General features: G+C 40.3%; 1 protein-coding gene across 5 annotated transcripts in view; it reads right to left on the reverse strand.

Moving 5' to 3' along the window:
* The window catches only part of RHBDD1 (rhomboid domain containing 1), a 119,276-nt gene that overhangs the window by 31,818 nt on the left and 62,000 nt on the right, over positions 1 to 25,458 (reverse strand). For 2 of the 5 annotated variants that reach the window (XM_081813489.1, XM_081813491.1), the window contains exons 5-6: positions 22,114 to 22,170; positions 15,273 to 15,416 (exon numbers count right to left, since the gene is read on the reverse strand). In XM_081813489.1, coding sequence (XP_081669615.1) covers positions 15,273 to 15,416; positions 22,114 to 22,170 — 201 coding nt within the window. Of the gene's footprint in view, positions 1 to 547; positions 5,065 to 15,272; positions 15,417 to 22,113; positions 22,171 to 25,458 lie in introns of those variants that run through there. The other 3 variants (XM_081813490.1, XM_081813493.1, XM_081813492.1) reach the window with 3 other exon arrangements.

Here is a 25,458-nt window from a genome sequence, read left to right on the forward strand (position 1 = left end):
AGAATGTTCTGGATCATTTCACAAGGTTATTTGTTAAATGCAAGATAACAGAAAATCCACAGAAGTTCCTAAAGATATTAAAAAGGAAGCTGATCCACACTAACCACTGGAACCTGTTAAAACTTATTTTAAGGATATATCTTCCCACCTCTACTCTAGTTGCTCACTAATTGCTTTCGAAGCAAAACAGGCACCAAAGGATCCTCCTGACAATCCTCTAAGGTAGTGGAGAATCTTTAGTAATGGTTAGAATGTGCATTATTGCACATCAAAGAACTCTGTTTTTTTTTTTTTTTTGATTGCACATTATGCTTAAAAATGAACTTGCATGATACAGTAGAAACAGCTCTAAGGGCGCCTGGGTGGCTCAGTTGGTTAAGCGACTGCCTTCGGCTCAGGTCATGATCCTGGAGTCCCAGGATCGAGTCCCGCATCGGGCTCCCTGCTCAGCAGGGAGTCTGCTTCTCCCTCTGACCCTCCCCCCCTCATGCTCTCTCTCTCTCTCAAATAAATGAATAAAATCTTTAAAAAAAAAAAAAAAAGAAACAGCTCTAAGAGGGGAGCGTAATGATGTGGATTCCAGGACAAGCCCCAGGATGGATAAGCCATGAAGCTCTAGCCAATAACAACCTTTTTCCCCAGGGTACACATTGCCAAGGTGGTTAGGACCAGGCCATTCCTAACGCACTTACAGACTTAGAATCCCAGGAACCACTATGTTAACAAGAACTCTGGGTGATTCTCATAAGGCCAAACCACTGCCACGGGGCCCACAGACGAACAGTTCTGCAGTTGCTGGGAGTGTTAGCTGAACTCTTTAAATGGCACAGCAGACCCGTCAGGTTAGAATCATCTCTAATTGGTGATCTCGTGAACTGCAACTTCCCTAACCATGAAAAGGCCTGTAAATTTCATTCCTCTAAGAAGAAACATGTTAAAAGGCAAAATAATAATACAAAGAAGGACTACGAGCAATAATCATTAAAATTCACTGCATTGTTCAGTAATATTTAAGTCTGGAGAATAAAATAAACAAAAACCAAACATGTTATAATTTCTTAATTGCAAGATTTCCAATAAGAATTGGTATGTGATATAAGACGGGCTTAATGTTTGTTTTTTTGTTTTGTTTTTTCGTTTTTTTTTGTCATGGAGACATGTCAAGAAACCATGTACCACCCTTTCTTCCATCCTTCACATCCCTAAACATTCCCAACCAGCCTTCCCCCTTCTCTTTTACTAACAATGGTTTCACCTAAATAAGAGCTATTTTTGCTGATGCCTTAGTACTTCCCTCCCTCCATACACCCTTCCTCTTTCTCCCACTTGACCAAGTTCTCTGAAGGCAGGAAATGTGGTCTTCATCTTCATTTTGGGGGAAGAAGGGGAGCTATCTCTCCCCTATTTGGCACAATATGCGTTTTCCATACATTCTAAAAAGTATATATAAAGAATTTAGAAATCTAGGTACTATTGAAATGGGTGGTATTATCTGTACCTCCAACTTAAAAAAACAAAAGCGCTCACTGCCTTCTGTTAGAGCTCCTTAAGGAGCGATGCAGAGATTAATGGGAACCTCTCACCTTGGTCTTCAAGGATCTCTCCACCTGAAGACTGGGCAAGATTACAAAGAATCTCTGTGCACACTCCCTCAGGCCAACCCCACCAGCTGTGGATCCCGACTCGTAATTTTAAAAAGGTCCCAATGTGATTCTAACAGAAGGGCAGCTAAGCACCACCAAAATCTCTAAACCATCTCCTCTAGTTACTTAAATACTAGTCAACTGTATGTTTGGTCTTTCTTGAATTACAGTCCTTGGATGCACCCACGGTCACCATTCACTTACGGAAACACACGGGACAACAATGGTTATTCTGTTTTCAGAAACCAAGTGAGGTCACCGCAGTTAGGAATATATTCAGTTCTCCTTGCTGACGGTGAGCTGTATCTTTCAGAAAAGTCCACTCTCCTTTATTCTTAATATTGCCTTTCCTGTCTTTCCACTGAATTGGGAGATTCCATCTACAGTTAGCTGATGTTACCTGTGGGTTGGAAAACATTTTGGGATTTCATATCCCCTGGACTCTCACATGTATCCACCGAAGGCCCTGAAAAGACTCAACCATGAAATCTGCCACATACATTCCCATACAAAGCTTAAAGTGGGCCAAGAAGACATACATTAACCTCTCCTTGGAAAACTTAATCTGAAACTTTTTGATGAATAATTTACACAGCTCTGATTCACTAAAATTTCTAAAATTTCATTCCAATAGGAATGAGTATGAATACAAAAAAAGAATTCACTAAGCTAGTAAAGTACTAGTAGCATTTCATAGAATACTAGTACTATTATTATTAATTAAAATATGGTGATGACAACCCTACCAATACAGTACAAGAGGGAAAGTAACAGTGACTGAGTCCAGAGACTCTGGAGCCAAGACTGTTTGGGCTCACATCTACCGCCTACTAGTTGTGTGACCTCAGTCAGCATCCGTTTGGTTTCGTCTTCTCTGGAATCGGTAAATAGTAAAACTCACCTCATTGTTGTTGGATCAACACGTGCACACGCACACGCACGTATACACACAGATGCAGGTCACTTACAATGGTGCCTGGTATGCCAGGACTCACTTAAACTCCGTCTCTCCCCCTGCAACCCGATCCTCACACACAGCACAGTGACCTTCAAATCCGTATTTGCTCTTATTGCTCCCCTACTTAAAACTCTCCCTGGCTTCCACCATCCCCAGGGCCAGCTACAAAACCCTTAAACACCATGTACAGGACCTTTCACAAGTGGATTCCCACCTAGCTCGCCACTTGGGGGCTCCACGTGAAAAATATCTTGCAGGCCCAGACAACTTAGTTTTTCCAATGGGCCATCCTCTCAGCTCGGGGTCTTCATCCATTTTCTCTGTTCCCCTCTTGGTTCAAACCCTTCACGACTCATCACTTTCAGGGGAACAACCATAATCCTTAGATGGGCCATGGTCTGGAACCCACTAATTGAAACTTAGGGTCAATAACCCAGATCACCCCCAACTTAGATACGATACAGCCATTCATATGAGAAAGGATGCTCACTACCCACGTGTTCCACCTGCTGAACTTTATGACACGTAAGGTGATGGCAGATGTTATGACGTCACTACTCCGGAGGAAGATCCCTGAATTCTGAGTCTCGAGTGAATGGCGTCCTCTCTGTATGCCTCTGTCTTCTGTTTGCTGTAGGTGCAATTTTTAAGTTATTTTCACATTAAGGAGTTGTTTCTCTGTTCATGGAACTGCAAAGAGCAGAGCAAGGCATGCTTTTTAGAAAATACAAGTCTGGGTGATTTTAAGGACAGCGCTCATTTGATCTCATTATTCGGCCAGGTAATTGACAGGAAAGAATGTCCTAATTGCTCATTAACTCTGAAGATGTCCCCCTTGCACGGTGTCAAGGTCTAAGAGACACAGGGTACACAGCATCTGTACAAACAGCTGCTGCTTTGGGGGACAAAGCTTTAGTTTCATGCAGCTAAAAAAACAGCAGATGTTTTTGATTTGGGCTTTAAACAATCTTATCTATAATCGAGTAGAATTTGGTGGGGAGTTATTTTCTCCTCGGGCTAATAAGATGAACCACATTGCTGGTTAAATGCTATTTTTCCAGGGCCACATGGTTTTTCACAACCTTCGCTGATGGAAATCATTTTTGGTTCGATTGTAATCTGCCAAAATGTAATCTCCTCCGGAGAAAGGCTCTCCCGTGAAGCTCTTTCACATCCACCCACCCGTCCCTATATGCAGGGGACCATAATGAGTAAAATCAGAGCAGAAACACGCCATCAGCGTAGGCACACCTCAGGTCCCTTCCTCACAGCATACAAAGAAATCCAGAATTCCACTGAACAGATGCCCACATACCAAGAAGAATGGTCTACATGTTTCTGTGATACAGAAAACATTAACATGATAATTAGTAAATCATCAGGGCTACTAAGGGCTAGGAAATGTTCTAACTTGACAACCGTCATCGTGTCAAAATTACGCTCAAAATGGGCCTTGCTGGCCTGAGTTATCTAAGTCAGGGGCTTAGTCCCCTCTGCACCCCCAACTGTCTCACCAAAAAGCATCCTCTACACAAAAGCAAATTACTGGGGGTTTAGAATTTATCTTTGTCACCGCAGCATGTGCCAAAAGAAGGGCCCTGCGAACCCCCCGAGACGCAGCTTATTTAAAGTTGTAATGAAGACAGCAGGTGTTCTATACAGATGTCACTTCTTCTAGAAGACACTTATTAAACACTTTATCTCCCTTAATGTCGAAGGACTAGCTGCATTTTGTTTTCTTTCAGCATCACTGTAGCCAAAAGCAAACTGTTTCTTTTTAGTCTCACTGAGCTGAAAATTAAAAACTACTGGGCTTTGGGTGGTTTAGGTTGATTTGTAAAGAATTCTAAATGCAGTGATTCAAGAGTCAGCCCATACTGTTTTCTGGTAACACAAAACTGTATTTTGCAATACAAAAATGCTCTTCCACAGAAAGCACGCCATACTTCTCCTCTCCCTGGTGACCCAAACCTCTGCGTTCCAACTACCACACAACCTTTCACTCAGATGAAGCAGAACAGATAGGAAAGGACCACTCTCCATAAAATGTACGAAGCTTTACATTTCATATACATACTGTCAGGTAAAATGGAACTGCCTGGTGCCATGGTTCCTAACCTGTGTGCTAAAGCAGCCACAAACTAGGAATCCAGTGTGTCCTGGGACCTTAAGAAGGAAATCACTACAGTAGGCAGGGGGAGCTAGCTACTGATGACAGGAGCAGCGGGCCTTCTTGTCTGCAGGGTATGGATAACTTTAGCTTGGAAGGTTCAGAATAGAGAGGAGAAGGGAAAGAGATAAGCAAAAAGGAAAAGGGGAGACAGGATCTCACTGGGCTCTTCTCAGTCTCCCCCATCACTCTGACTGCCCATCAGGAGCCCGCAGAGGTTGGGAGCATGAATGCATGATGTAGAGGTGTCTGAATTTCTCTGCAGCAACCTGATGCCTTCAACAGAATGGGGCCTGGAGAGAACATCAGAGAAGAGCATGGCTAATACTGAATATTTTTAGCAATGCATAGATTCATTTTAATAATATGTTTTTCCTTCTAAAGGTTCCACATGATTTTGCAGAAATTTTAGAAAATGAAGTTAAGCCAAAACAAGAAAATAAAAGTCACCATAATCTTATTCTTGAGAAATAAGGATAATTGGCATTTTGTTAAATATTATCCCAATCTTTTTTACAGCACATTTACTAGGTCTTCCAAAAATAAATGGGTTTTTACTAAGAATACTGCTTATATCCCTGCTTCTCATCTGATACACTGTGAACCTGCCTCTCTGTCTTTTTAATGACTGAGTATTATTCTACATCATGATTTATTACTCTGTCCCTTATCATGGCATGATTAGGCCATTTGCAATTTTTCCAAAGCAGATGATTTCAATGTAATTTTAATCAGCTTAATATTTATAGTAATCTTCATAACATTGCACAATTTCAGTCCTGTGTTATAACAAAAATAGATTTAAATAACACAGATGTGACACAGGAAGATTTCTGGTCCCTAATTGAGATTCATGAAGATATATAAATACATATTATGCATGATTCTCACATCTGGCTCTCCATAACTAAGTACAACAGAATTATAAATAGTTCTGGACCCTTGGAGAACTGCCATGTGATGAAACTAGACCACTGTGAAAGCTATTTGTGATTCTATAATAAATGGAAATCAACATATGACTCTTGATTTTTCTTACTAGCAACACAACACAACAAAATGGATAGAAGACTGCACGACTCTGAGCAAGAGGACTTTGAGAGGCAGAGCGGACAGCATTAGAAATTCTCTCGGGAATAATTCCCACTCACAAGGAGCGGGAGAAATGTGTAACAGCCTGATGTAAAATTCTGATGTCTTCAGCCACACTTAATGTGAGCACATATTCTTTTTTGTTCTGAATCATTTCTCTTCAAAAAGGAAAGCTACTGAACAAAAACAGAGCCCTATTTAAATGAACGATACAAATATCTTTAATTAAAATGTCACTAATGTGTCTGTATTAAAAATATTTTCATGCTCATATGCTACAAATTTTTGTAGAAATGAATGACAGCCAAGCAGATGATTTATGATTGTGTACAGTAAGCATTTTTTTTTTTTTTTTTGGTGTGTGTGTCCTATAAGGTACCTGAGATGAAGGTTTCTTGTGTAAAAACCAACCAAACAAAAGAACTTAGCCAACCATTTATGGACAGGTGAGGACCACAGTAAGAGAAATGTCCTTGTTATTCTAGAAGTAATAGTCTTTCTAAATGTAGCCCAGACTGTTCCTGAGCAGCCACACCCATCTCAGTTCTCAGAATTCTGAATTCGGGAAGATCACAACAGCCAATCCACCTCCCAGAGCACAAACAAAACTCCAGCTCAGTACCGTCCTGACTATATGGAGAGCAGTCTCTACTGTAACTGACAATTCGGCGGCAGCCTAGAAAAGCTTCTTCTAAAAAGGGTCTGTTGTATGATACAAAAGTGTCCCAACTAGGAACAGAGAAGTCTGGCCTCCTTGTCTGTTGTTTACAACTTAGAATGTGACCCTGGGAAAATCATTTAACTTCTCTGTGCCACCTCTTCACAATCTGAAAAACGAAGCTAACTACAAATGCTTATTTCGTAGCGCAGTGTGGGTATGTGAACCTTCCCAGCACCATGGACAGGCACTTAATTCTTGTTGACTTGGAAATAATTTCACCAAAGCATTTGTGGTGCTTTCTTTTGGGCGCCCATATTATGGATAGCTGCAAGGATACACCTCAAATGTTATGTGGTTTTTCTCTGGGTGGTGGGGTTATGGATTATTTTTTTGTCTTCTTTTCTTATTTGTATTTTCCACAGTGAATATATATTGCTTTTTATAACTAGCATGACAAATGCTGCCCAAATCATAAAAGACCATGATAGATGAGCTCAGGTACCCGTCATCACCTGTCTCAGGTCCTCAGCACCATCTACCATAGGACATCTGGAATTCAGGTAGAACTTCCAGAAAAGGAGTTGAGTGCTGCCCACTCCCATGGCAAAACAAAAGCAGACCCACACAGCAATGACGGTGCACATCTTAACCGGTGTTAGCACACATACATGAGAGCCACCTGTCACACTTCCTCACCCATCTCCCCCTTCCCTGGAAGGCCAGGTGGACTCTGCCCCTGGCGACAGGGGAAAGCTGAAAGTCTGTCTGGGGTCAAGAACAGAAGGCTCACGCAGGGGTTCAGCTCTAGGGTAGCCTCATAGGAGCCCTAGAAATGTGGGTTCAATCTCGCACCTTCTAGGGAGGTCCTGACTTCCAAGCTCCTCACACCTGCCTACTTCACACCTGCGTCCCCAGGGCAGGACACTGTCAACAGTAACCGAGGCCAAGCTCACAGACATGTATATAGATGGTGAAGGGCTTCTCTGAGTCTGTTTCCTCATTGGGTGAAAGCAGGTGTCAGATATGATGACCTCTAAGGTCATGCTCACTGCCAGCATATCACAGTTACATTTGAAAATGGTGCTGCTTTGTCTCATTCTTCGTCACTGACTTTAAAAATAATTTAAATAAATTAAGCAAAGGATCACAACAACACATCCTCCCCAAGATTTAAACTGAAGTCATGTGCTTAATATGCTCAACGATGTGGCTCTTTACAGACCCCAAACTCATGACTGGTGTTGTAGTTCAACTCACAGATGAAGATGGAATATTAAGGCACAGTCATGCAAAATATTATATATACTTTTGATGTGTAATTATAATGCTGAAAGAGGAATTATAAAGGCTCAAATAAAAAGAAAATAAAATCCGATTCACTGAAAATATCAACTACTGAGTCTATGTAACAAAGTCTGAGCCTTCAGCTCAAAAAAAAAAAACTGTTTTGTTTTATATTTTAGTATAAATACGCAGGATTAGAAACTTCCTCATACCCTTAATTGTTTGATTAATAAGAACGTAAGATCCACTGTAATTTTAAAGCACTCTATGATATCTCTTTTCCAAATTAATACACTTCTGTAGAAACAACAAGAGTTTCTTAGGCCTAAATTGTTTTCTGCAATTATTTGATTTTATGAAAGACTGAATATACACATCAATTACTTCTGAGATTAAAAACTGTATAGAGAGCTTGAGTATACAAATCATTGTATTAGTAAACTTGATAGTCTATAAAATTCTTATATAACTTAGGGAATCATGGTTGCTGAAATATTTCACAGATGGGTTAAGTAAAGTGATCAACTCATTTTGAAAGTTACTAGGGGCACCTGGGTGACTCAGTTGGTTAAGTGTCCGACTCTTGATTTTGGCTCAGGCATGATCTCAAGGTCCTGAGATTGAGCCCTGGGCAGGCCCAGTGGGAGCCTGCCTAAGATTCTCTCTCTGTCCCTCCCCTGCCCCTCTCCCCACTGGTGCTCTCTTTCTCTGTCGCTCTCTCTTAAAAATATTTCAAGAGTTACTATATCTCTTTCGTGAATCTAATATATTGGTTCGCTGAAGTGAAGTAAGTCACTTAAATCTCCTATTGTTCAGCAAAAAGAATAATATTTTTGGTCTGATAGTAAAGAACAGGATTTATTCCTTTCTGTAGCCTACAATGCTTAACAGTATCTGACACAAGAGGCTCAAATGCAGATTTGCTGAGTAACAGAATGAATGATGATCTGAGCAACATGAGTGTGCAAGGTAATATTTCTGAAACCGTTAAGATTTGGTAGCCCAAAAGCAGTCTCCAAGTGTGGGGAGGATGGCGGGGACATGGGTGGGTGGAATTATTTCATTAGCGTTGTGTTTATACTTTTATTGTTAAATCTACTCATTAGCATCTGAATAATGCTTTCAATAAATGGTGATTGTGGGAGGGTGGCAGAGGAAAAATTATAAATATACACATAACCATTACTGTCAAGTTCCCAAATATGTTTAAATTTCATGTATCTTTATTTCTATTTTGTTATTCCAGTAACGGCAGGCTATGGTTAATATTTTAAAATTTGGGATCTCAAGAGAAGCGGGCTCCTTTACAATAGGGACCTACACAGAACTCTGTCCCACTCATTTTATTATTTTTCTCCCTGGCTGGGATATTCACATGTTGTTTCACAGATTTTAAAACTCATATACTTATGTTTCTTTATGTGTACAATTTGACATCTAGACACAGTCTCGAATATGAAACTTCACTCACTGAAGTGAGTATCTCCAACACAGAGTAGCAAGTGAGAATCATAATCCAAAGGAAGTGTTCTGCATGAAACTGCTTTTAGACAATCTGGCAGATGGTACTTTTTCATTACATAGAAACTTTTCCTAGGGGAAAACACAGCAATTTACTTTAAAAAAAAAAAAAAGTGAAGCGGTCACACAGAATTAGCTGCACATCTCTGTCCTGGCCTCCAATGCCTCTTCGAAGCCAAGCAGGCCAGCCACGAACATTTCCTTATGTTAAAAAACGGCCCAACTGCATTATGCCTGCACTGGGCCAAGGAAGGACCATATAATTGTGCAACCGAATAAGATACCACCTCGTAATCTACGTATGGATCGGTTGAGATCTGCTGTCAATAGCTGTGTCAATTTATATTCCTGAAACGGTCTTCCATCCGTGAGCCCTGAGATCTATGTGCCACACGCCAATATTCCTGACGGTTCCCAGTGCCTCCACCTCTTTCTTGCTACACCCCTCCTTCTCAGTCCATTACCACAGAATAATGGAAAAGGAAGAGAGTACCCAATTCAACTCTTTACTATAAAAAAATGATAATAAAACAAAGGTCTGATTAGACTCAGTCATTCAGACCTCAAGTAAAGCTAAGTTCATTAATAAGCCAGGACTGAATGCAGGCCACTGACATTCCCATCATTTTCCCTTTGTACCACACCGGGAAAGATAAAAAGAACGAACATAATGCATTTCATTTTTCTCAAAAATGTCCACACAATAAAGAAACAAGACAAATGCTGCTCTTATATACGTTGGTGTAGCTTCAGTAAAAGGAAGAATGTACAGTAGTTCTCTTTCTTTACCTAAAATGTGTCTCAATTGGTCCCTACAAACACATGATGCTTATAAACAAGATTCATAGATACTGTCAAATCATCTGTTAACAACAAAAGCACGATATTAATTTGGAACCTAAATATTTCTTTTTCCCCAAAATGGCTTCCCTGGTAATTTCACATCCAAAGACCGAGAGACAAAGCAGCAACTAGTTTCATTCTGGAGCCAAGACCTCTGTAGTCCATTCCACCATAGTTTCACATATGGCTAACCAGCAACCCCAACTGTACAGTGTGGGGAGGGGGTGCGGGGCGACAGAGCTGCTTGATTTTCACGAGAGAGCCAAAGTGTGACTGTGGCCATTTGCCTTGCAGAGGAGTCTAAGAAAATCAGCACAAGTTATGCCACTTGCCAGTAAGGATTTCCAGCTTTAACCAATACACATGCTCCAGGCTGGCAGATAGGAGCTGAGAAGGACACAGCTTCGTACCCAGCCACTGGCTGAACTTGGTGGCAGGCTATTTAAAAAAAAAAAAAAAAAGGCACAAATTATACATGGAAGGATGTGGGGGAGTGGGGAGAGGAAAATGCAATGAGCTAATGTTCCTACTTGGCATCTGCCTTTTGACTCAAAGAAAGAGATGGCTCTTTTCCAGAATTTTTCTATTATTGTGGTATCAGCTGCCTCTTGGACTTGCTTATAAAAGCAGAGACTGCCAACAGAACAAGACAAGATTTCTGATGATAATAGTAAACGTGCATGTTCCTTGAAATAATAGGGATTTCGAGATTTCTCCTACAAAGGCTACTTTGGTATTACTATTTCCGGCATGAGCTTCTGGACCTGTACGGCCAGGTACTGGTGGGGACCATGAAAACAGCAAATTCTGAACTTAAAAAGGTGCTACCTTGATTCTTTAATTTACTCCTCCAATATATTTAACTAAAGAACAGTTTGAAACTAATTGGCTCTGGATGTTTCTTGCTGGACTGGCATTCTACCAAATGAATTTCTATTAGTTGGCCCTCTCAAGTCTCAGTGTTACTCTATTACACTAACTTCTTACTCTGAAAACTAGAAATCAAAGAGAAAAAATTAAGCATTTATCCAGGCGTTTAAAAAAGGACTATAGATTCTACCTACTTCATAAGGGAAAGATCTTTACTTAAAACAAAAAAAAGGTAGTAAATAAATGTACTAAGAATGACAGATTCAAACCCCAATGAAGAATAAGGAATGTTTCCAGCTTCCCTTTGGGGTGTAGAAAGCTAGGAAGAGCATCACTCCTATCTTATAATAAACATAAATGTGAGACAATCTGCAAATTAGTGACTTTTTCTCAACCCATCATGAGTTGAAGCAGTCAGACAACTAACTAAACAGAGGTCTAAAGAGGTATGGGAGCACTTGCTCACCTAGGTCACACTCCACTGAACACTAATAAAAAGAAGAAAAAATATGTAATAATCTCAACATATAGAATTTTTTTAAAAAACTACTATTTACAATAGCACACCTCCCCCTCCAAAAAACATACTTAGGTATAAATCTAAGATAATACACGGAGGACCTGTACGTTCAAAACATTTAGTGGTATGAAAATCTGATTACAAAATAACACTGAATGAAAGCAAGTAAGGTACAGAATAGTATGTATATATGGTCAGAATTTTATAAAATAAAACTCAAACCAAGTATTTTTTCCATAGGGAAAAAAAGGCTAAAAAATATTAAGGTCTTTAAACAATGTCTCTTTGGTTTCTTGTTCTTAATAAGGCAATCACAAAGTGTTTTAAAGAAAATAAAACTGAAATTAATATAAACAATTTGTAAAGCTAATTTCTTTGCTGCCACCTGTTACTATATAATACACTTCACGACGTCTCCTTAGGTCAGTTTTCTTAGAACTAGTTCCATATGCTCTTAGAAAACATTAATTTAATAAATTGGTTTCCTAATTGCAGAACTAATTAGAATCGTTAGTATACCAGTGATATTCTGGATCTTTAACGGGGTATAGTTTGCTATATGTTCACAGTTTTACGGCGTTTTCCATATTTATTTGAATACAGTACTTGTGCATAGGCTGGTGAGAGAGATAGGACAGGGTTGCCTTGGCTGACCTTCCAAAGTAGGTTGCAGACATCACATTATTTTGCTTCTAAATACTTCAGTGTGTATCTCCCAAGAATAAGGGACATTCCGCTACTTATCCGCAACACCATTATCACATCCAAGAAAGTCCGATTACTTCCCTAAAAACTTCTAATATCTACCCAAATACAAAATTCCCGTTTTATAAAAAAATGTTTTTATAGTCAGTTTTTCAAGGTTTTCATGTTATGTTTGGTTGTTATGTCCTTTTAATAAAAACCACACCCGGTTTTTTTCTTTTTGACATGGATTTTTTTTTTCCCCTCCAGGAGACCAGTCTCATTGAATTGCAGAAATCCCATGTTTTGTCTGATTATTTCTCCATGGTGTTACTCAGCTTGTTCCTCTATCCCATGTGTTTCCAGTATGTTGACGCTTACACTGGAAGACTCAGAGTCAGGTTAAACACTTATAGCAAGAACCTGAAGCTATGTTCCTCAGACTGCATCGTATCAGGAGACATGCAACAGGCCAGCTCACTGATAATACCGCTGAGCTTGATCACGGCATTTAGGTGGCGACCTGCCAAATCTCTCCCTTGCAAAGGGACATCTTTCCCTTTGTTATTAGCACTTCCACCATGAGGTGATACATTATCACTGTCCTGTCTTTCAATAACCTTCTAAGTGATGGTTTTTGTAGTCCTTGATGGTCTTTGCAGGACTACCAGTTATTTCATTGGGTTCCTTATTAATTCTTATTTACCTCTTTAAAATTTCTTGATAGGAAAATTCGGGTCTTTGTGATATACAGGTAGGTGAGTTCTGACAAACACAGAGTTTCGTATCCACCACAATAATCAAGATACAGAATAGTTACATCACCTCAAAAAATTCCCTCCCACTGTCCCTTTGGGGTCCTAAATGAAGCTTGGTACAAAGTCCATGCTCAGTAGATTTACTCCAACCTTACTTGTCCCATAATATTCCCTGTCTCGCCTAGTAGTGATTAAACTGCTGTGTGCATAGGAATAAAACCACGAAAATTTATTTTAGTACAGGCTCTGGGGCCCTACCCCCCAAATTTAGGAAGGCTAAGGCAGGCTGCTTGCGATCATGATACTATTAAACCACTGAGAATATGCGATACAGTGACTACGAGCATGGCCCTAATTCTCTACTTTTCTTTCTATCCATACTCTTTGCAGCTCCTGCCATGAGGAGGCGGAGTGTGTTTCTGAATCCCATGGGTCTGGGCGGTCACTTGTTTCAGCAACAAAATCCAGTGGCATCGGCATGGCAGCAGCACAAGGCTTGCTTGTTTCTACTCTCCTGGAACCCTTGGCCTGAGGCCTGGCAGATGAGCCTGGGCCAGCCTGCTGGGCGAGGTGGGGTGTGTGGCCTCACCTCCACCATCACCTCCAATGGCAGTCAGTGAGGCAAGTCAATGGGGTCATTCCAGAGCAGCCAGCTCCACGCGACCCCCTGCAGACCCCTTAGCACACGGGCCAGGCCAAGATCCTGTAAGCTTGGCCAGCGGACCCATATGCTCAAGAGCAAGAAGAAATGTTTATTGGTTTCAGCCATGTCAGGGTGATTCGTTACGTAGTAATAGATGACTTACACACCACAATTCTGATACTCTTTACCCAAGGAATACTGACTTATCTCTTCCTCTCCATTCCCCACCACGCCCCTGCCCCCTTCCTCATTTGGGCTTTTATTCCTTGTTCAGACTGCTGTTGTCATTCTACCTCCAGGACGCTGCTGCTCTGGACTGTGTTCTCTAAAGTCAGAGGCCAGGTTGCCATAATGTATGCATTCCTACCATCTAGCATAATGCCCGGTGCCCCCCACAGGTGCTCAGTCCTTGTCTGTGGAATCACTGTTGCCAGATTCATAAAGCACAGCTCTGGTCACATCACTCCCGATGCAGGACCCTACCAGCACTTACAGGACATACCAGGTCCATTTTCCACCTGGCTTACTTGATTCTAGGACCTCTGTGATCAGGCCGAAGCCTCGCTCCCCACTCTTCTTCCCCTTCTTCTCTTAAGGCTCTGTTCCAAAGTGAGGGCTGGCTGACCACATCCTTACTTCCTGTCTGTGTGATACTGACTCTCCCCACATCTCTGTAAATGTGACACATTCTTGAAGGTCCGAGTCTTCTGTGAGAGTCTGGTAGGTCTAGTGAAGGAAGAGCTCACCCCTTCTCCCTGGATCTAGCAATTAGCCTGGGCCTCCCGTAGCTGAGCGCTCTCACCTGAGCACCTGATACTATGCTTACCTGTCTACTGTCCATGCATCTAGATGTCCATGCATCTAGCAGGCAACTCCTCTACCTGAGATTGTGAACTTTTTGAGGGAGAGTACATCTTTTACCTGTCTGTATTCCCTATGGTACCTAACGCAGACCGCAAAACATAGTAAGACCTTCATAAATGCTTACTGAATGAATGGATGGTTTTTTTGTCACTACTAAAACAAGAATAACAGTAGTAAGTCAACCCCACGCCAAAGATGGCACGATAAATACAGTGGTTTTCATATATCAGTCTATAAAAGAATCTTCTGGAAGGCCTGTTGAAGATACAAATTCCTAGGCTCTGCCCCCAAAGAGATCGGTTCAGTAGGTCTGGAGTAGAACCCTAAGTTTCAATTCCTACCAAGCTGTCCATGTGACTTTGGGGAAGGTTTGCGGGCAACACTTTGATATACACAGTAGACATACAGCCTGCTTTGTAGATACGAAGTCCAAAGTAAACTCCTTTTTTCACACACCTAAGATTTTTTTTTTTTTTTTTTAAGTTTCTTAACTTTAATGCCAAGGCACTGAGGAGCGCAGCAGGCCTAAAAAAGAACAACTTTAACAATACATACATAGTCTGGCACCTTATTAGCTTAGGTTGCTGGGAATATGGCATCACACCCCATTCTTCGTAATCACAATCTGCACACATTTTTTTCCATCTACATATCCTTTTTATAAACTATTTAAAGTTTAATTTGCTACAAATAGTCCTTCTTCAGACCATCTCACCATGTGAGGTATGCTTTAAAATAAGTGAAGGGCGCACAATTCCTACCTCGGTCCCAGAGGCTGGCTCTTAATGCTCTCTCTAGCTGTTCCTCCTCACTCAGTCCTGCTGTGTATGCATCATAGTTCCTGGGTATGTCTTCAGAGTAACCTGGCTGGCCATATGGGTAATAATCCTGATACCTGGAGTAGCCTACAGGCACAAGGGAAAGGTTATAGAGCACGGCTGTGTACTGTTCTTGCCATTCTTCCCATTTGTAAGCAGACACAATAAAATAATCTGTCATCATTCTGAGTATAGTAATAATCAAAATAAGAAAAGATGACAAATGGAGAATTCCTCCATGACCGTGGGCAATGACAGTCTTATCACTGTTGCACCAACAGTGCCCAGCGTGGGACTGGACATGTGTGAGTCCTTGTGAGCTGAAGAGGAAGAAGATACTAATTTAGAAGGTCTGAGGGGTACTGGAGAGGGGCTGGTATGAGCTATTTTCATCTGGAGTGGATTCTTGCAGTTTAGAGCTATACACTACTTGGAGTATTTTCTGTAAAGTCCTGACTAGGGTCAAGGGAATGGTTGAAATAATAGTTGATCAAGCATTTCTGTCTGGTGGCTCCATACAATGAGAGGCAGACTAACATTTAATGCAGATACTGCAGGATTTCTGTGCTGGGTGTGATACTTTGGACAGTAATAACTACATTGAGATATACAAGGCGATGTCTCTATAATTATAATTTTATGTCAAAGAACACAGTTTCTATTAATAGCATTTTCAAGAAATTGGTTGCTAGATAAAATGAGAGAAGAAACAACCTGCTCACTAAATAATGTTTTAAGTATCAGACTTACATATCCCATTAATGAAGGTCAATTACAGAGCAGAGTTCACTTTTGCAAGGTGTTTCCATCAATCTTTTCAAGTTGGTTTGAGTTTACTCCTTACATTTTCTTTAACTGCCCACTTTTATGTAGTTTGTTTGGAAGAGAATCTTTTCCCCCAAAAGATTACCAGTCTAATTCTGGTGTAATGAGAGAGAAGAGTCTGTTTAGCTTTATTCCTTCTTTTCTTCCATTATCATACCCTTTGGGGATGAGTTTTCAAATAGTTAATTAATGTGCTTTTTGTTGTTGATGAACATTCCTACCCTTTGAGTCATGTGTCATAGGTCTCCATATCATCAACAGAGTACACACCTGAGTCTAAATTTCTTATTGCTTTAAGACTAAAGGAAAAACACACACACACACAAATAACAAGACCAAAAAGAGGAACAGTATACAGCAGAATCTGGTTAATTAAGATTTAATATTCAGAATATTTGATAATTAGTCCTGAGGCTATTTTATTTTTTTTTAAGATTATTTATTTATTTATTTATTTGACAGAGAGATAGAGAGCACAAGTAGGCAGAGTGGCAGGCAGAGGGAGAGGGAGAAGCAGGCTCTCCGCTGAGCAGGGAGCTGGACGTGGAGCTCGATCCCAGAACCCTGGGATCATGACCTGAGCTGAAGGCAGCTGCTTAACCAACTGAGCCACCCAGGCGCCCCTGTCCTGAGGCTATTTTAAAGTTTACTTTTGTGCTGGTTATAAATAAAATGCAAGATTAAAAAGGAAACAGTTTAACTCCTTCCCATAAGAATTTTCAGGTACTCCAAAAGTATTTTCATATAAACAATGAAATGATAATAAAACACACTGATCTAGTTTCAGTTGATAATCTAATGTAACTATACACATTTATAATAAATATCTGTCATGTTATATGTGTCTATTGGTTTTGTTTTTAGAGCAGCCTTAATGAGACATAACTGACATACTATATAATCCATCAATTTAAAGTGTACAGTTCAATGGCTTTTAGTATATATTCATAGAGTTCTGCCCTCACCACAATCAATGTTAGAACATTTTCATCACCCCCCAAAAGAAAACTGTACCCTTTAGCTATCATCCCCCATCCCTCCCAGCCCTAAGTAACCACTAATCTATCTTCTGTCTCTATAGCTATCTATGCCTATTCTGGACAATTATATAAATGGGATCATAGAACATGTGGTGTTTTGTGTCTGGCTTATTTCATTTTACATAACATTTTCAAGGTTCGTCCATGTTGTAGCATGATTCAGTACTTCACTCCTTTTTGTGGCCAAATAATATTCCATTGCATGATTATATAGCATCCATCAATTGATAGACATTTGGGTTATTTCCACCTTTGGACTCTTGTGAATAATGCTGCTATAAACCTTCATGGACAAGTTTTTGTATGGACATATGTTTTCATTTCTCTTGGGTCCATAACCAAGAGTGGAATTCCTGGGTCATATGGAACTTCTATGTTTAACCATTTGGAACTGCCAGAATGTTTTCCAAAGTTGTACCATTTTACATTTCCACAAAGCTATGTTAATGGGTTCAGATTTCTCCATTTACTATCTATCTTTGTAATTATAGCCATCCTAGTAGGTGTAAGTGGTACCTCATTATGGTTTGGATGACTAATGAGATTGAGCATCTTTTCACGGGTTTATTGGTCATTTGTACATCTTTCTTTGGACAGCAGTCTATTCAGAGCCCTTGCCCATTCTTACTGATTATTACAACACTCTTCTTTTTTGGTAATATTTTACAATGTCCTTGAAAGTCACAAAGTGAGTGATTTAAATAAACATTAAATAAAATTGTTCAGGATTTGGGGGACTGATTCTGACAAGGCTTGCTCCTGAAGTAGTAAAAATTAGTGGGAATTTACTAAATACCTCCAATAACCCAACTTCCACATTCTCTCTCCTGTTTCCCATGTCAGAATATTAACATCATGATATTTGTAACAGGGGAAGGATATAAGTAAATTTCCCAAATCCTCACACTAGTGTAGGACTGAAGTTGGATCTGGATTCCAATTTAAAAATCAACAACCTCAAATTGGTCTCTACTCAACAGACCCATGAAAAAAAAGTTAGCTTCCACTGCTATGTTGGGGAACACCCACCAGCAAGTTTCGTATCCTGAGAGTAAAGAAGACTATGGCACTGTTACAAATACTGCTTTCTAGATTTCCCACCAAAACAACAACAACGAAAAACCTTTATTATAAGGGCAAATGGTTAAAATACAATCAATATGTCTACTTCACAAAGAACAAAAGAAAGGGGCAACCATTCCAAAACATAATAGAATACTTATGGAAAAGTCGCTGAACACCATGGTATGCTTCAGCAATCCCTGAACAGAGAGACTGCCTAATTCCCTAAGAGTGCCAATTACCACTTTCAAACCCCTGTGGAAAGTCATTCTATTATAGAAGGGTCTAAGCAGGACTTCTACCTATCTACCCTCGAAAATGTTCAGCTCACTCAGAACCCAAAATAACCCCAAAGCTCTGAATACCCATCTATACAGATATCAGAAATACTGCATACATCTATAGAGTTTCAACTGCCAGGTAAATTCGCTATAATTTGAGGCAATATTTTCTTGACACAGAAAAACTTTTCCTCATGTTATTTCTTATTTAAAAAACAACACAGCATGACCTTAATGAAATAAGGTCTACAACTCTAAACATCTGAATATTATAAAATCTAATTTGGTACTTGTCAGACAAAACATGGGGGGAAAAAAGGGAAAGCTTCACCGTGTTAAGTCAAAAAGACTAGTGTGGTTAAAAGTTCTATATCATCAGTCATAAATCATCAAGAAGATCAAAACTCCTATCAATATCTATTATAATGAGAGAAGGTTTCCTAGGACAAAAAATTTTCTTCAGCTGTTCCTCTGGCCCAATCAGATATTTTTAAATCTTCATAATAAACACGGTTGGAAAAACCCAACAATCAAACACTTAGGATAAGTAAGTTTAAATTATATCCTGCAATGAACAGCAGTTTAATATTCTTTTGTAGCTATATACTTTGGCTCTGTAGTAAAAGAAATTCTGGTTATCATTATTCTATTAACTACTCCATCTGTTCCTTATACACATACCAGGATTTCATGGTAAAAGAGATCAAGAAACACCACCAAGATTAGAAAAATTGGTAACAGCTTTTTAAACATTCATGAGGTTCTTTGACCTATAAAGACTCTTCCAGCTAAGGACGGCCATATTAAGAATAAATCATTACTTGTAAGAGATACATATGCTCTCATACAAGTTCCCTAGATGAACATTAGCATGGCCACCTGTCCTTATGTAGCTCTGCTTTTGAAGAAATCCAGTCACTTCAGAGGAAGGAATATAAATATGGTAATCTTACAGGGGATAAGAGAGAAAGGTAAAAGGGGCTTTTATTTTTGCCTTTAATTCTATGGTCTGTGCCTGCTAGGCTTATGCCTCTTCCACACGGAGGAGGAAAAGATGTTTCCCTTTTTCCTTTTTTTTTTAAATAAATGCAAAAAAAAAAAAAAAAAAGGAAAGTCTAAAAGACAGTAAGGGGAACTGTCCTATTTCATAAGGATAAATCAGGAGAATGGCCATCTCCTATCCCTGTAATATATAAAAAGCAGAGGCTAGGAATCAGTGAGTTGCATTTCTGGTCCCTGTTTTATCACTATTTGTATGATGTTAGCCAAATGACTTAACATTTCCAAACTTCAGTTTCCTTGTTGTCACATAAGACGTTAGGACTAGGGAATCTACAACAGTTTAAGGCATGTCTGTGCACAGTTATGTTCTTTTTCTCTTTGTCCAGAGGAACATTTCTGTTACTTTTGGGGATTTAATAAATCAACCAGGCGAAAAGCCCTTTATCCTCTACCAACTTCCAGGTGTTAGGGGCCATGTTCCCTGTGAAGTGGAGAAAATCAAGTCAATAAGAAGTGAGAAATCACAATGGGAGAGAGAACCAATATGGTCTTCCTGTCCAACTCACCTCTTCCTAGTCACGTAGGCCAATAAAGCTCTTATACTTAAGTCAGTGTAAGCTTGGTGTCCAGGACCAACAACAAAAAGGAATGGACACTCTTCCAAATGAGTGTATTTATCAGCTTAGTCAATAACTAATCATCACCCTTCTCTTTAGGTGAGCTGGCACTGTCCAACAACCATTCCTCTCCTGCAGCAAGACCACATTTCTAGTGTTTTAATCATTCAGATTGGCAGAGGCAAAAGCCTCAGAAGTGAGGCTTTTCTTGGGCATCAACAGTATTCACTTCTGTGGCCCCCAGGTCTAGGTAAACCCCATCATCTAGGCCTCTGTTCTTGATCTCATTAAAATCACCTGGGAAGCTTTGGAAAAAAAAAAAAAGTCCAAGTTCCTGTCTCTACCCTCATTCTAATTTAATTGGTTTGGGATGAATTCAAGGCATGGATATATTAAAGAAAAAAAAAATCCTCAGGAGATTCATATATATAGCCAGGATTGATAATCATGATCCAAGCCTTTATAACTACATAAAAAACAGAGCTTGAATGTAACTCCAATAGTATTACTCCACTGATTAAATCCTTCAGTAGCACTCCAGCACATTCTGGATAATCTCAAACAGGCCCTGTAATAAGAGCCTGAAAAGCCCTTTCTTCCCCATTGCTTTCCTTAACTTCTACTTACTCATTCAAGACCCTGCCCTCCACTTCCTCTGAATAACCTGCACTAACCTGCACTACTCCTCCCTCTCAGGCTGAACACTGCTAATACTGCAGAACTAGACTTCTACCTCTGCCAGAAGGAGTAACTGGGACTGAACTAGCCCTTCCACCATAATCAGCTAGAAAACTGGAGAACATATATGAAACAAATGTTTTCAGACATCGTCTAACAGGCAATACAAGATTTTCAACGTTGAGAGAAAGGAAAAGGAGCCTGGAGGTACTTTCTAGACTGTGGTATAGGGACAGGGGACACAGCAGATGCAACAGACTCCTAGAGCAGAGCTGAAATTTGCAGGGCAGAGAATAGCAAAGGAGAAAACTAAGTGTACAGAAAGACCTTCAGAAATCTGCAGGGGTTGCCTGGAGATGTTGCTGAATTATTAAGCCACACATGTGTGAGTGAAGTGCCACAGGACCAGACAAAGAATGACAAAGAGCTATGAGCTGAACAATTCTAGGAGCTTGGGTGGGGCTGGGAGACCTTCGCTTTTCAACCAACCAGAACAGAGAGCCCATTTAGGAGAGATCCCAGAAAAGTGATACCTCAATAGCAGCACAGAATTAACCCTAGAATAAAAGTTACTTTAGACCCACCTTAAAGGACTTAAAAACAAGCGCTAGAGGGATCAAACGGTCCTCCAATGGAATGACTATAAAAGACACCCAGACTTCCATAGCCTACGGCTTCTCTAACTCCTGTCTGCTGGAACTGGCCCTGGGAACCGGAGGGCAGCCTCCCCAGCATGGAATGTAAGGGCCTTCGTCTAAAACAGGGCAGATGCTTGAACAGGAAGTCCCTTCTACATATTTGCAAAGACATCTAGAAAAAATATATTCTCTTCTTTAAGTCACATGGCATCAACTCTTAGAGGAATGCCTATCTTAGCCTCGGAGGTTAGGCGTGATTCTTCCTGAATGTGTAGGTGGGGTGGAATGTGGAGAATCGTAGATCAGAAACTGACTTCTAACACTCAGCAGGCAGTCTGGACTTGCAGACTGAGCATCAAGGGACCCAGGTCTAGTCTGAATCTTACCATAGTTGAGAGACCTCATACCAATCATACAATACCTTCAGGTGAGAGTGACCTCCTTCCCTGGCCTTCTCTACCAGTTCACCCAAATATCTCCCTGGGGTCTGGCTCCATCTAGCTTCCAGGCATGGTAGTGGCATGAGTATGTAAGTGCAGACGACTCCACAGCAGCCAAGCTGGTATTACCCTTCACAGCTCGATGGCGGCAAACACCAGGAGTTTTGAAGACAGAATGCATTAAATCAAATAAGTGCTTACCTGAACTATTAAAGTGGTCCTGATGTCCGTAATAATGCATATTGGAGGAAAAAATGCCTAAATGAAGGAAACAGACATTTTAATTGTAGCCCTAAGGACTCCCCCACCCCAGCTTTATTGAGGTCTGACTGACAAATAAAAAACCGCATGTATTCAGGTTGTGTAACATGAATCCTTAAAAAGTGTATCTCATGATGATGTGATATACACACACATATGAAATGATTACAACAATCAAGTTAATACCCTATTACCTTACATAGTTACCATATTGTGCGTGTGTAAACATAAGATCTACTCTCAGTAAATTTCAAGTATGCAAGACCATATTATTAACTGTAGTCACTATACTGTACATTAGACCCCCATAATTTATTCATCTTATAACTAGAAATGTGTACCCTTTGACCAACATCTCCCCATTTCTCCCATGTCCCCGGCCCCTGGAAACCACTGTTGTACCCTCTGATTCTAGAGCTCACCTTTTTTAGATTCCACATATAAGCACGATCATTTAGTATTTGTCTTTCTCTTATTTCACTTAGCATGATGTCTTCTGGGTTCATCCATTTTGTCACAAATGATAGGATTTCTTTCATTTTTATAGCTGAGTAAGTCCATCATACACACACACACACACACACACACTCTCCACATCTTCTTTATCCATTTATCTGATGGACATTCACCCTCTCTTGGCTATTCTGAATAATGCCGTAATGAACCTGGGAGTGCGAATCTCTCTTTGAGACACTGATTTCATTTCCCTTTGAATATATACTCAGAAGTAGGACTGCTATACCATAAGGTAGTCCTAAGTCTTTGAGGAACCTCCATACTGTGTCCCACAATGGCTGTGCCAATTTACATTCTCACCAACAGTACACAAGGGTTTCCTTTTCTCCAAATCCTCACCAATGCTTATTTCCTGTCTTTCTGATAGCAGCCGTCCTAACACTTCCCTACTTCAATCTGTATTACAAAGCCATAGTAATCAAAACAGTATGGTCCTGGCATAAGAACAGACACATCAACCAATGGAACAAAACAGCCATAAGTAACTGATAATCCTTCCAACAGTTAGGAGGTTCTTTATGACAAAACCAAGTCATTTCAAATGATTTCTAAACAACTGTTAAACTCCCTTTTGTTTGGGGCTAGCCCTATAGGGAACAGAATGTGGGGAACCTTGAAACTCTTCAATTCTTTCTGCAGTTCCTGAGAGGTTTCTGTTGACCTAAGAGGGTCTTTGCCTTCCGAGGTACTGAGCTTGGGCTTTGAGGCCCCATCCCAGTAGAGATGCTCTGGCTATCCAGAGGACTTGCCCCCAACAAGACTGTTAGAGGAGCCATGGTTCTTACTCTTCTTCCTCTGTCCCTAGAAGGGCAGTATGACCGACCGTCAATTCAGCTCTGCTGAAGGGACAGACAGTGGGTGCAAGAGGCACACCCTCAGCGTAATGCTGCTTTTCTACAGGAGCTGTCAGACAACAGCTTCATACACTTGGCTCTTTTCCACAGGCTTCCTGTGTTGCCTCAATTCTCAGGTCACTCTAGAACTTTCTCAGGCTTCCCCGGAAAAAAAAAAAAAAAAAAAAAGGCAGAGAGATTTCGGGCTATTTGTAAATAGCACTGAGTGTTTGTTTCGACTTTTCATGTCCAATTTTCTATTGGATTACTTTGAAAAGGACACGATGTAAAAAGTAAGTCTCCATAGAAGGTAGGCAAGGTTAATTTAAGAAGGAAAGCTAAGAGTGTAAATGGTATAATTGTGGGGGAAATCCTCTTTAAAATCAAAATACTCCCCTAAATTCCATAAAATGTCTGCAGAAGGCTTTACAGACCACTTCAACTTCAGATACACAGAGAAAATGAAAGAAAACATTAAACTCCCAAGAATCATTTCCTTTCCTTTATTCGTACAGAGAGCATTTGGGCAACAAAGCTCATTACTAGATTTCCACAATTAAGTTGTATCAAAAATATAATGGAACTGGACATTTTCAATAAATGCAGTTCCTGCTGCCTCCTCCAAGCACACACATTGAAAACACAGTAATAAGCAAAGGTAGGAAAATGGGAATGTGTTTAGATGCAACAGAGCCTGTAAAAATCATCTGAAAGTGAACACAACCCACTAATAAAGACGGCAGCACAGTGCCTGGAAAGCTTTCTAATATCATGAATATTATATAGTCCTCAAGAATACCAGTCGCCGGCACAAACTGTGAAAACAAATTATTTATGGTTCAAGGAAAGGTAAAATAGTCTCAGAAGATTTCCCATGAATAAAAGATGAAATATTGGAACTCATATGGTCTATAAAACAAGTGTTTGCAAAATAGTTTTCCTATAAGTCAAAGCCAGTACAGCATTTTAAATTAAGAGGGCTAAAAAATTCATGTATTTTTTTTTTAAAGATTTATTTATTTATTCATGAGAGAGAGAGAGAGAGAGAGAGAAGCAGAGGGAGAAGCAGGCTCCCAAGGAGCAGGGAGCCCGATGCGGGACTCGATCCCAGGACCCTGGGATCATGACCTGAGCCGAAGGCAGACGCTTAACCATCTGAGCCACCCAGGCGCCCGAAATTCATATATTTCTAAATAAAGTATTTTCATTGAGCATCAGTTTGACAGGGAAAAAAGCCAAACAAAACAAAACAACCAACAACAAAACTTTTAAAAGCAGGAGACATGCTTCAAGCACTAGGAGACTTGCTCTGGCCATGCATGAATATTCATCTTGCCTGCCGAGAACCTAACGGTCATTCTGACTTCTTTCAAGTACTGGCCTTGCACTTCAGTACAGATTTGTTTTTCTTTTTTAACTCTGCCTTGCACATATATTAATTCGTGGAATACTACAGAAGAATGCATCATTTTAAACCCACTTTAGTTCTCTGTATTTTCAAGAAAATTGCGGTTTTCTGTGAGTGCCGTTACTGCTGAAGGTAAACATACTGCTATTTGTCTCTTAAGAAAGCTTCAGGTTTACAATTTGGGTTTGCTGCCTTTTCTTTGGAGCAGTGTGAGGAACTGCACCAGCTGTTTTGCCTCTTGGTTTAAAAAGAGCCTATTAGGGAATTCCTAAGCGGAACCACAGGGAAACCTCGGGTTGCCTCTGTTTCCGTTAAAATTAAGATGAACTTGGGGCGCCTGGGTGGCTCAGTTGGTTAAGCGACTGCCTTCGGCTCAGGTCATGATCCTGGAGTCCCTGGATCGAGTCCCGCATCGGGCTCCCTGCTCGGCGAGGAGCCTGCTTCTCCCTCTAACCCTCCCCCCTCTCATGTACTCTCTCTCTCTCTCTCATTCTCGCTCTCTCAAATAAATAAATAAATCTAAAAAAA

The sequence above is a fragment of the Leptonychotes weddellii genome, chromosome 3 (genome assembly GCF_054177405.1).
Source record: "Leptonychotes weddellii isolate Sample4059 chromosome 3, ASM5417740v2, whole genome shotgun sequence".
NCBI lineage: Eukaryota > Metazoa > Chordata > Mammalia > Carnivora > Phocidae > Leptonychotes > Leptonychotes weddellii.